At 43.8% G+C, this 13065-nt stretch overlaps 1 protein-coding gene across 2 annotated transcripts in view; it reads left to right on the forward strand.

The window, feature by feature from the left end:
- LOC115472925 (store-operated calcium entry regulator STIMATE-like) overlaps positions 1 to 13065 on the forward strand; it is a 123966-nt gene that overhangs the window by 43984 nt on the left and 66917 nt on the right. For both annotated transcript variants that reach the window (XM_030207452.1, XM_030207453.1), the window contains exon 2: positions 10248 to 10296. In XM_030207452.1, the coding sequence (XP_030063312.1) occupies positions 10248 to 10296 (49 nt within the window). The remainder of the gene's footprint in view (positions 1 to 10247; positions 10297 to 13065) is intronic.

The raw sequence follows: 13065 nt of genomic DNA on the forward strand, positions 1-13065 counted from the left end.
ATCCCACTAATAGTTTTATTAAAATTAAAAAAAAAGGACGAGCACTTGGATTTTTCCCCCACTTTTTTATCAGTAAGGGAAGGGTTCTAACAATTGATTGGTGCATCTAGCCTTGATGTGTTGTAAAACACACCTAGAAAACACAGAAGTAGGATGGCTTATCAGGTGATACCACCTATTGTTGAGAGTCTGTCCATCTGTCTGACAAACAAAGCTATGCATACAAAGGAGAGCAGATTTGAGAAGCAACAGGGTGATGGGGAGGCTAAGCCCCGCTGTCAGAACCATGTAAAGAGTAGTGAGAAGAGGAGCCAGCAACAGTGCCCTTCTCTCCTCGCCCGTCCCTCTCCCCCCACCCCCTATGAAAATGGACCCATGGAGGGGCATAATCGAACGGGGCGCCCAAGTTTCACTGAGGGTGTCCTCGCGAAAGGGCGGGGAAACCCGTATTATCGAAACAAGATGGGCGCCCATCTTTCATTTCGATAATACGGTCGGGGACGCCCAAATCTCAACATTTATTCGACCTTAGAGATAGTCGTCCCCGGTTTTCAGTGTTAATGGAAACCGAGGATGCCCATCTCAGAAATGACCAAATCCAAGCCATTTGGTCGTGGGAGAAGCCAGCATTCGTAGTGCACTGGTTCCCCTGACATGCCAGGGCACCCTTGGGGGCACTGCAATAGACTTCACAAATTGCTCCCAGGTGCATAACTTCCTTATCTTGTGTGCTGAGCCCCACCCCCCAAAACCCACTCCCCACAACTGTACACCACTACCATATCCAGGGCCGGTCTTAGGCAGAGGCGGCCGCATAGGGCCCCACGCGGCGCGCCTCAAGTCTGCCTCGCCGACCACCGCCACTGCGCGCCTGCCCTCCATGCCCAGCGACGCGACTCTGCAGTCCTCGTTCCCCTGCTCCACCTCCCTCCAGCCGTCTGAGCCCCTCCCCCGTCTGAGCCCCCCTTGCCTGACCCGCCAAACAACCCTCTTCTACCACCCGACCTGCCGGCACCTCACCTGACCCAGCATTTTAAAACAATCTACAAGCGGCGGTGCCTCGCGTCTGTAAAAGAAGAAAAATTGCTTCATTCATTGGCCGGCCTTCCCTCATGTCCTGCCCTCTGATGTAACTTCCGCAAGGGCGGGACATGAGGGAAGGCCGGCCAATGGACGAAGTGATTTTTCTTTTACAGACGCGAGGCACTGCCGCTTGTAGATTGTTTTAAAATGCTGGGTCAGGTGAGGTGCCGGCAGGTCGGGTGGTAGAAGAGAGTCGTTTGGCGGGTCGGCGAGGGGGGCTCACGTGGCTGGAGGGAGGGGGAGCAGGGGAACGAGGAAAGTCGCGTCGCTGAACATGGGGGGAGGGCAGGGGGCACAGGAGGGTCGCTGGACGGGTGGATGGCAGGGGAGGGGGTTTCTGGACATAGGTTGAGGGCAGGGGGGCACAGGAGGGTCGCTGGACATGGGTGGATGGCAGGGGAGGGGGACTTCTGGACATAGGTGGATGGCAGGGGAGGGCAGGGGCACAGGAGGGTCACTGGACATGGGTGGATGGCAGGGGAGGGGGGTTTCTGGACATAGGGGGATGGCAGGGGAGGGCAGGGGGAACAGGAGGGTCGCTCGACATGGGTGGATGGCAGGGGAGGGGATTTCTGGACATAGGTTGAGGGCAGGGGCACAGGAGGGTCGCTGGACATGGGTGGATGGCAGGGGAGGGGGTTTCTGGACATGGGTGGATGGCATGGGAGGGGGGTTTCTGGACATAGGTGGATGGCAGGGGAGGGCAGAGGGGACAGGGGGGGGGGTTGCTGGACATAGATGGATGGCAGGGGGGACAGGAGGGTTGCTCGACATGGGTGGATGGAGGAGAGAGAAGAAATGCTGGACATGGATGGAGGCGAGGGAAGAGTGAGGAAGGAGATGAGGTGAGGGAAAAGGAAGAGAGGAGAAAAAGTGCACATGGATATAGAAAATAGGCAGAAGCTGGATTCACTGGACAGTCAAGTCTGCGGAGGACCCAGCTTTTACTTACGGATGTAGGGCAAGAAATGAAGAAGAAAGGCGGAAAGTAAAGAAATAAATGGAAAGGAAGCCCTGGAAACGGAGTTAAGAGGACAGATAGCAGCACAATCGGTATTGAGCCAGCATGATCAGAAAAGCAAAGTCACCAGACAACAAAGGTAGAAAAAACTATTTTATTCAGGATTTATTAATTGGAATATGTCAGTTTTTGGAAATGTGCATCTGTGATATTTTTCATGTATGTTTCAATTTTTGTATTATTGCTGCATGCTTGAGTCTGACTTCTTGAGGTAACTTTCCAGTTCAGTATTTTGCCTTCATGTGTTTTTCAGGTGTGATCAAGGAAGGTGCAGTATTCTACTAGCATATAGTTTGAATCCCTTTTTGTTTGTTATTTTTTTCACTAGGTTGTGCACTGGTGTTTTACAGAGAGCTCCCTGGGTTTTTAATGTACACATGTTTTACTTAGTATCACCGAGATTTAAAATTGTTCACACCAGAAATAGTCCAAAATGGCCTTTCACTCGTCACACAGTCAGTGCAATTCCTTTAAGCTTAGACAGGTGCAAGATTTGGAAATCTGCAATACAGAAAGCTGTAAATGTTTTTTTTTTTTTAGAACAAGCTTGCATAATTCCAAATTTATCTTACTCTAGTCATGATTCCTTCATTGCTGTGTTGACAAGCAAATTCACTCATGCATAACACTAGGATTCATGAATTTTCTGTGTTGGGTTGGTAGGAAAATACCATTGTTACCTATTCAGTTGAGCTCAGCGGGGCTGTGCACAAATGAAAGCTCAAGGTTCTCTTTAAGATGAGCTTTTATTTGTGCAGAGCCCCTCTGACAAGCTCAACTGAATGTGTCTGACCTTTTGGCATAAACTCTATTTTTTGTTTCTGGCACTCCCTCTGGTTGCTCTCATATGATGAACTCCACAGGACAAAGAATGGAGGGCAATGAGTCATGGCTTTTTGTTATAATGAATCCATTATTATATTCCACCTAGAAATGCTTGTGGACAGATTTAGTTGAATGTAATATAAATAATCCCTTATTCTGCTAGACCAGTCCAGATGAGTGTATTATGTCCCCTGACCAGCAAATGGAGACGGGTTAAAAAAAAATTCTAATGATGCCACCAGCATAACAGGTGGTGCAGCCAGGATACTGTTAGTATTTCTTTGCCTCCAGCAGATGGGTGATACGAATTTTGTCAGTGCTGGCTGGTTCTGCCATCTCTGCATGTCTGAATTTGAACTCTATGGGTCAAGCAGATGCTCCCTCAGATTTCTATTCCATGTGTTCTCCAGGATTCACCTCATATTGCAGTGGTGGACGCACAAGCCTAACCTGGTGATGGACATTCCTTTCACTCAATGACAGCCTCAATTTAGAAGCTAAAATGAATACATATCATACCAATAATACAATATTCATGTCATAAATATCTCTTATATAGTAGGTAAGAGAAGAAATCGGCAAGGGGACAATACTCCAGCATGATTGATGTTTCACAGTTGCTGTCTCAAGTAACACCCCTTAGTCAGCTGATCTCAGCCATCTCTTGTTAACTCCACAAACAAGGGATGGTTGGGTTCGGCTGAATAAGGGGGGATGTTTGAGACAGCGTCTGCAAAACATGAGTCATGTTGGAGTACTGTCCGCTGACCGATTTCTTCTCTAATACAGATAACTGTAATAGCTACTATATAAGATATTTTTATAAATGTTTTGAAGATTGAAGCTATATGGTTTCAGAAAAAGGTTTGAAATTATTGACTCACGATGATTGAGGTGTGCCTCGATGAAAATTTGGACCCTGTGAGTTACACTGCTGAAGTAAAAACAAACAAAAAACATGATATATATATATGACATGGATATTGATCCATTGGTATGATATTTATTTATCTTTGATTTTTGAACGTCCATTGTTTCATCAAGTGTTGGGTTGAATTTTCACTGTAAATCAGTTTAGAAGCTAACAGGCCAGATGCTCTGGGTTGTAAGAGAAAGTCAGTTATGAAGCATATCTCACTGGTAAGGGAATGTACAAATCAAGAGTCTCTAATCCAGTAAAAAAAAAAAAAAAAAAGTGTAAAATACCTTTAACCAGCAACTATACTACTACTACTTAACATTTCTAGAGCGGTACTAGGGTTACGCAGCGCTGTACAAAATAAACAAAGAAGGACGGTCCCTGCTCAAAGGAGCTTACAATCTAAGGAACAAAATGTCAAGTTGGGCAGTCTAGGTTTCCTGGGCAGAGGTGTAGAGGTTAGGTGCCGAAGGCGACATTGAAGAGGTGGGCTTTAAGCAGAGATTTGAAGATGGGGAGGGAGGGGGCCTGGCGTATGGGCTCGGGGAGTTTGTTCCACGCGTGGGGTGAGGCGAGGCAAAAAGGGCGGAGTCTGGAGTTGGCGGTGGTGGAGAAGGGTACTGAAAGGAGGGATTTGTCTTGAGAGCGGAGGGTACGGGTAGGAACGTAAGGGGAGATGAGGGTTGAGAGGTAAGGAGGGGCTGCAGATCGAGTACATTTGTAGGTTAGTAGCAGAAGCTTGAATTGAATGCGGTACCTGATCGGAAGCCAATGAAGTGACTTGAGGAGAGGGGTGGTATGAGTGTATCGGTTCAGGCGGAAGATAAGATGTGAGGCAGAGTTCTGAACGGACTGAAGGGGGGAAAGGTGGCTAAGTGGGAGACCAGTGAGGAGCAGGTTGCAGTAGTCAAGGCGAGAGGTAACGAGGGAGTGGATGAGAGTTCGGGTGGTGTGCTCAGAGAGGAAAGGGCGGATTTTGCTAATGTTATAGAGGAAGAAGCGACAGGTCTTGGCTATCTGCTGGATGTGCGCAGAGAAGGAGACGATTTTACTTTTCTGATGAGGGTGGTTCCAGTCCTGAATGCATGCAGACTAGCTTGTTTGTTGCAGCTGCTTAATTGTCTCCGGTGGTGTTATGAAGGACAAGATCACTTCCTATTAAGCCAACTCCTTAAGGACTACCTCTCCTATGAGGCTTAATCTGAGCCTGTCTACCATGCTCTATGGAACTCATTCTAGCTCTGTTTTTCTTAAATATCCTTGCAAATGTTGTATCACTTTTCAAGGGGAAAGGGAATGGGCCTTTCTGTGGTTTTTCCAACTACATTCAAAGCGGTTTATATTATATACAGGTACTTATTTGTACCAGGAACAATGGAGGGTTAAGTGACTTGCCCAGAGTCACAAGGAGCAGCAGTGGGAATCGAACCCAGTTCCCCAGGATCAGAGTCCGCTGCACTAACCACTAGGCTACTCCACTCCAAGAATTTATTTTTTGGGGATTTATTGCAGCTTGAGATGTTTCTTAAGGGGTATGAAAAATGATGGGGCTTTTGTTTAGTGGAGTTCAGTAGTGATATTAGTGCTCAATATGGGTGAATAACTTTATGTGTATTTTTCTTCTTTGATTTGCATTTTCTTTTCTCTTGATGAGGGCTTGATGGTATTCTTTTATGTATAGATTGTTTTTATTTTACCATGTTTAGATTTTCTGTGTGTTTTGGAAATCTTGAAAAAATCTTAAAAAGAAATAGTACTCTGTATTGCTGAATGACTTCTAACAAGCCCTGGTCTGGATCTTAGGCAGATTAACATATCCCCCTCATAGTTGATTGTGATACAGAGATAGGGTAGTCCAGCTTGAGGAAAAGAAGGATGCCAGTCCTTGGAGCAGACAAGAAAGGTGGCACAGGATAGTAGAATGAGCACTCTAGGGAATTCTGAAAGGATGCTGTTTTAAGGAGATCAGTTAAGCTGTTGAGGCCATGTGTGAAGGGGTGAGCTCTCACTGATGCAGACTGGGTGGAGCAAATTCATGATATTAAGCTCTGGAGCAAGTAGTGAAAGCAGTTAATATAGCTGGTTTAAAAAAAATGTTTGGGCAAATTCTGGCAGGAAGTTTCCATAAACCATTGTTAAGGTAGACCTGAAGGAAACCACTGCTTGTCTCTGGTATGGGTAGCATAAAATCTTGCTACTTTTTGGAACTCTGCCACTTACTTGTACCTTCGATTGGCTACTGTTGGAAACAGGATACTGGGCTAGAAGGATTTATGTTCTGTGTACCACATGCTTTCCCCTCACTAATTAATCCGATTATGCAGACCTCACCAGCTATCATCTGCTGAAGAACAATAGAGCAAACTACTGCTACTACTTATCACTTCTATAGCGCTACTTCTAAACTAAATGGAAAACACATAATCCTTTGTATTGAATAGTAAATGGGATATGAGTGTAACTTAATCTCTAATTATTGTGGTTGTAGAAAGTACCCTCAGAGTTGTCAAGGACTAGAAATATTCCTTACTTATTTTAAATCAAACACATGCTTAGTTAAACATTAACTATAATCTATTTTCGTTCAGAAATAGTACATGTGTTCAGATAGTGGGTCAAGATTGCTTTAGTATTTATACATACTCACCAGTGCTTGTAATACTGAACAAGATAATCATTTACTATGTTACTGTGTGGCTAATTATGTGATGACAGACTGATTGACCCATCTAGTCTGCCCTGTAATCTTCCTCATTGGTTTTTATGACATTTAAATTCCCATTAAGAGAATAATCCAAACCACAGTATCAAAATGTCCTCTTTTCAAACACAATGGGAGTCATTTACTAAGTGTGTGTGATAATGCCGTTATAGTCTGTTAATCTACTGCAGATCCCATTGCATAAAATTAGATTAGCAGTAGGTAATATGTGATAATGGTATTAGTGTGTGTTATTAAATGACTCCCTGTATGAGAATTCCAACTTGTAATAAGCTGTTGGCAAAAATTCTTACATTGTAAACTGTCTCTGTGTTTGTACTGATTGCATATCTAAAATAATTTCAGGCACGGGTCTCTGAGAATCGGTCACTGTTTTTGTTTTTTAATATATGCTACTGAAACTGCCTAGTATGAGCCTCACACATTCATAGAATTGCAAGGAAAACAAGGCTTACTTAACTGACAAGTCACAATTGTCTTGTAAGATTCAGACATTAAAAAAAGGACTTTTATATTCCCATTCGTACAGCAAACATTGATTTTCCCCTCCCCTACATGTCTTCTATTTAATCCATCAGTTCTTGTTCATCTCCATCTTCATTTTTTATACTGTTAAATTAAAAATATCAAAATGCTTTTACAAATAAAATGAGAAAAGGGGATAAGAAAAAAAAGACAGACAAGATAACCTAGGTTACAGTAATTCATATTAAACAATATCTCATTTTGTAACATAGCACAAATAATAAACTAAGCAAACACAAAAAGAGAATAAGTAAGCATACATATTTTATTTGGATGTAGCTCCTACCTTTTTCAGTGGTAGCTCAAGGTAAGTTACATTCAAGTACATTAGGTATTTTCCTGTCCCTGGAGAACTCAGAATCTGAATTTTTGTATTTGAGATAATGAAGGGTTAAGTGACTTGCCGAAGATCCCAAGCAGCAGTGGAATTTGAACCAGGCACCCTTGGGTGTCAAGTTCAGTGCTGTATCCACTAGGCTACTCCACACAAGACAGTACAAGACAAAAACAGCAGCTCTGAAAGTTGTAGAGCCCAGTTCTGTTCCTGACACTGCCTTCTTTTATCTGTTTGCTGTGGTGCTGGCTTTTTCCACCTCCATTCCAAGCCTTGTCTGTCTTTTGGGTTCTCACAAGTATTATCTAGTATTTAGATATTCAGGGTTTATCCTGTGTGTTACCACAAAATTCTGTAGTCCAAATATCTACCAAAACTAGTGAGGGGGTTACTGAATAAATACACAACATAAAAATAAACAAACAAGCTGGGTGACAGCGATTTCGCAATAATATTGAATACTCAATTATGAATTGATCTTGATGATTGGGCATAAGGTATACAAATGCTAAAAAATATGATTAGTACTAAAACAATAAAACATGAAAAGACATCAAGAAGTAGAACATAAGGCATGGTGGTGCTGTAATTGAACGATGTAACTCTGGAGGCGGGTTGTTATCATTTTCAATTTTTCAATAGAAATTCAAAGTTAAAAAAAGGCGTGGTAGCAAACAGTAGTGTCATAGAAATACTGAAGAATCAATTTCTGCATTCAACCCTGCTGGTTGAATAGTATTGAGTTCAAAAATAATGTGTTGCTTCTGTTCTAATCTGTGTCTCCTCCATACCATGGTTTGCTGATGACTTTAAATACAAAAATTCTTAGCTCATCAAAATTATGTGAGAATTCCAGACAGTGCTGGACAAGAGGAGCAGTGATATTTTTTTCTGTGCACATTACTTCAGTGCTCAATAATTCTAGTTTTCACTTTCCTCATAGTTTTTCCAACATAGATGAGGGAACAGGGACAGATGATCATGTAGATGACCCTTTCAGTATTACAGAGTTATGTTTCAAATGATAAATCCGACCTGTACATGGCTGTGAAAAGGTATCTAGAGTTAAGGATAAAATACAGACTGTACATGACCCACATGGACAATGACCAGAAAAAATAGAACTGGGAGAGCTGATGGTGCTATTATTTCTTTGATATTTCTACCCCGAGTGTAGGCTACCATCGATTTTTTTTTTTATTTTTAAAGCATGAATGTCCTTCCAATAAATGCCAGTGTTTTCTCAATATCTTCTGTATTTCACTTGAGATGTTGGAAAACCAGACAACATACAATGTCGGGTCTCATTCTGTCGGTCCTAGGGCATAGTAAAGTGTCCCAGTCAGCTGCCATTGCCTTATTTAAACCTACATTGATGCCTTGTGGCGGGTAGCCTCTCTCTTGGAACTGTCTTGTCGTTGTTGTGGTTTGCTTCTGAAACTCATCAAAGGATGTTCATAGTCTTCGTAATCTTAAAAATAAAAAATAAAACCCCAAGCACCCCTCCCAAATTAAAAAAAAGAACAACTTACACTAGCTGCTTAACATGGGGCCAGAGTTGGGTGTGACATGGGTTCTAGGCCAGTTCCCATCTGGACAATTACCACTGAACCAATTTCTACCACACCAGGGAGGACAATTCCCACCTATAACTAAAAAAAAAAACCCCACAAACACTAGGACAATTATTCTCCTTCCCTTTCCCCTTCCAGATTGTTTGAGGGGGCAGTGCCCCCCCAAACCCCTCCAAACATTACCTTTTATGCATACCTTTCCCCTTCCAGACATGCAGTTCGTCTCCTGTTTTCAATCTAACCGCTTTGTTCCCTATCAACAATGCACCCGATCCTCTGTCAGTGTTGAAAAAAAAAAAGATTCAATACAAGAATGAAATAAGAATGAAACAAAGGGGGAAAACAAAATGGGGGGGGGGGGGGAGTCCTGGGTGTGAATCGTCTCTCATAGGTGGAAATTGTTGTGTTTTTTTTTTTTGGGGGGGGGGGGGGTTGAGAATTGTCTTAGGTGGAATTGGTGGGTGGGAACTGTCCAGATGGCAACTAGCCTGCTACAGTGACATGGTTGGCTGTGACACATGCTGCTGTCATGACTGCTGATAGTGCTGCTGCATTTACTATCACCTCAAGAAGGCCCAGGCATGCCTCTTGCATGTCCTGCCTAGTCTTTGCACTTAATGTTTGCTGTGAAAATCCTACTGTACTTTAATAAAAGAGTCCCTAAGTTGCTAAATGAAATAATTACATTGCAAAAGCCATGCTTAATAGCTAGAACAACATGAAAATTTGCCCAATAACATTGCATCAAATTTTCTGGGTAAGTCATAGCTTACTTTGGTGATAAAACAGGGTTTCTTTGAGTAGTGAATAAGAGGTACTCAGTCTTGTCGTAGGGGACTACCAGCCATTCTGATTTTCAGAATAGCTACAATGAATATTATTATTAGCATTTGTATAGTGCTACCAGACGCACGCAGTGCTGAACACCTGACACAAAGAGAGAGTCCCTGCTCAAAAGAGCTTATAATCTAAATAATACAGACAGACAAGACAGTTACGGGTTCATGAAAGATCTGCAAACAGTAGAGGCAGTACAACCAGATCTATCTCATGAATATTTATCATGGATATTCTGAAAATCAGACTTGCTGGGGTTCCTCTAGGACAGATTTGGTCGCTTCTCTACTGAAGCAGAATGACTGACTGAAGTTACTTGACATACTGATTCTGTGTATGGTTACTAAAGAAATGCTTTCTGTTTACAGACTTAATAGAATATTTTCTTTTTTTCTCCCTCCCCCCAGTAAAACGTTTCAGGGAACCAAAGCACGAAAGACGTCCTTGGAAGATATGGTGTGTATTTAAATATTAATACCATTGCATCGAATGTTTTCCTTTGGAAGCTTTCTAAGGATTTTTTGTAAAACAAGTGATAGGATGGCGATAATTCAACTCTAATAATCTTCTGTATTTGTTCCGATAATTTGTTCTCCATCTGCCTGCAGTCTCTCCCATTTCTACGAGAGCCAATTAAATACTGTGCAGTGAGCAAGTGGTAAACAAAGTATAAATACAAATTCAGATTTTCTCTTAAAGGCCTGGTTTTATAACAGGGCACCTTTGTGAAAATTCCCCAAAAGCATTATTTTAAGCCTATTTTATAAATCAACATAGATACCTACGTGCCTTTTCTATTACATTCAGCAACAGATGAGTCCCTAAAGTGTGGGTTTTATCCATTTACCAGCAGGTGGAGATAGAGGAATACTAGCTGGCTGAGACAACAACCGTCCTCTATATAGCAGAGTTCAGCTTTTATCCTCTATCTCTAGAAGATGGTGGACAGTCTTCCAACACTTTCTGGTCTCGACTGGATGCTTGCTCCTATTCTGGGTTTCCCAGTTTGGTCAAGCATGGGGGATGCTTGAGGGTTTGGAGTGCCAGCTTGGGAGTGCACCTGGCAGTGCCAGGTTCCTCCCCCCCCCCCCCACCTTCTCTGTCTTCTTCACCTTATTGGGTGCTTTTCTTTCTCACTGAGGGGGGGGGGAAGGAGAGCATTTTGGTTCTGCAGCTGGGGGGGGGGGGGGGGAATTATCTACCATTGCCTCTTCTGCCCTGCTGGAACTGGTCTGGGAAAGATTCTCCTCAAGGGTGGTAAGGCTTCACTCCAGGTGAGCACTGCTTTAAATTTCTATCTCTGTTGGGGGGGCCCCTACTGTGCATGGTTTTCTATGGTGGTGGAGTCATTCAAGCTCTGTTCGGCATCTGTGCTCTGTTCTTGCTTTGTGGCCCCAGGGCTGTTGAGGCCTTCAGAATTGCCAACTGCACCTTCTTCTTTCCATGCAGGGGAGGATTCTTTTGTTGCCCACCAGCTGCAGGAACGGCAGCCATTTTTGGCTAACTCTCATTTGGGGTCCTGGGGCTCAGGATCCCTGCAGGTAGGCCTGTCAGTGCCCTCCTCTGTAACTGCTGCCCAGATGCCTTTCTCCCCAGAATTTGTTTTGCTCTTGCACCTGGCTTACCTCTTGAAATGGTCTCTCCCTGCTGAAGAGGCACTGTCTGTCTCTCAGACCTTGCTTTCTGAGAGGTAGCTAAGAAGCAGTGCTTGGAAGCCATGGGAGATGCTGACCTGGGGGTCTCCTGTTCCCATTCCTCAGTTGGAGGGAACTTTTTGTGCAGCTGTTGTCCAGTCTCTCAATCTTGAGGTTTTGGAGAAAAGGGGAGCTACCCATGACCAAGGCTGATGATCACTCGGTCGCAAGTTCCACAAGAAGGAATTGTCCTCCTTTATTACTTGAGTCCTTGAGGTCCTTAATATTTCTTTCCCAGACTCCTATGGTGGCCAGCACTAAGAGACCCTCTAAATGCTTCTCAGTCCATGAGGCCAAGCAAGAGTTCATTACAGCTCAATGGTCCACCCCTGTTTCTAGGTTAAAGGTGGTTGGGGCTATGTCCCGGGTGTATACCTTTTCTCAGCAACAGCTGGATAAGTTGCAGATCCCTAAGGTGAATGCTTTGATAGAAGCCATCAATAAAAGACGACACAGTGGAGGACAGCATTGCACTCAAGGATATTCTGGATAGAAAGTTGGAATCCTCTCTGTCTTTTGAAGTGGCTGCTTTGTCTCTGCAAGCCTCAGTATGCAGCTCTTATATGGCTAGGGCATGGTATGTCAGCAGGCTGCTGATGCCCTAACTATTTCTGAGGTTGTTTCTGCTATTCAGGTGCCCTCCATTAAGCCCAGTCTGGCCTATTTGGTGGACTCGCCTTGGCAGTTATGGCCAGGAGGCTGTTGTGGCTCTGCCAGTGGGTGGTGGACATGACATCTAAGCAGCAACTTATCAAACTTCCCTTTAGGAGGAAGCTTCTCTTTGGTGAAGATCTGGAAAAGCTGGTTAAGGATTTGGAGGACTCCAAGGCTTGTGGTTACCTGAGGATAAGTCCCACCCTTCTTGAAGGGTGGGTCAACTAAATGCTTATGGATTTTAAGCAGTATAGGTTAGGTCGGGTACCTTCATTTCAGAGGCCCAGGTACCAACGAAGGCAGTCCTTTCAAGCTTACAAAAGGAACTTCTCCTCCCAGTTCACCAGGGCCTCTCTGGCATCTTGCCCTTCACAATGATGGGTGCCAATGTGCTTTTCTCTTGGGGTGGTAGGTGGATGTCTTGCCCACTTTTTAGAAGAGTGGACCAAACTTACTTCAGACCAGTGAGTCCTTGACATTATCAGAGACTATTACAAGTCAGAGTTCTCCTCTCCAATCACAGATTTTTAAAAATTGGATTCTCCGAGAAAGGCTTCGCACAAGCGCAAGGTGGTATTGGACGAGTTGGGGGAGGTCGCCCTAGTACCCGCACAAAAGTGAGGGCAGAGCCCACAGTTCCATCTGTTTCATGGTGCTAAAAAAGGACAGGTTATTCCATCCAGTGCTGGACTTCAAGCATGTCAACAAGTCTCTGTGAGTGAAGCACTTTTGTATGGAGGCCCTGCACTCTTTCATAGCAGCAGTATGTCCCAGTGAGTTTCTCACTTCCCTGAATCCCCATTTGGCTACACATCAGTGCTAGCGTGCCATTTTCAGTTCCAGGTGATGCTCTTTTTTTTTTTTTTTATTTGTACCC

Source organism: Microcaecilia unicolor, chromosome 6 (genome assembly GCF_901765095.1).
Source record: "Microcaecilia unicolor chromosome 6, aMicUni1.1, whole genome shotgun sequence".
NCBI lineage: Eukaryota > Metazoa > Chordata > Amphibia > Gymnophiona > Siphonopidae > Microcaecilia > Microcaecilia unicolor.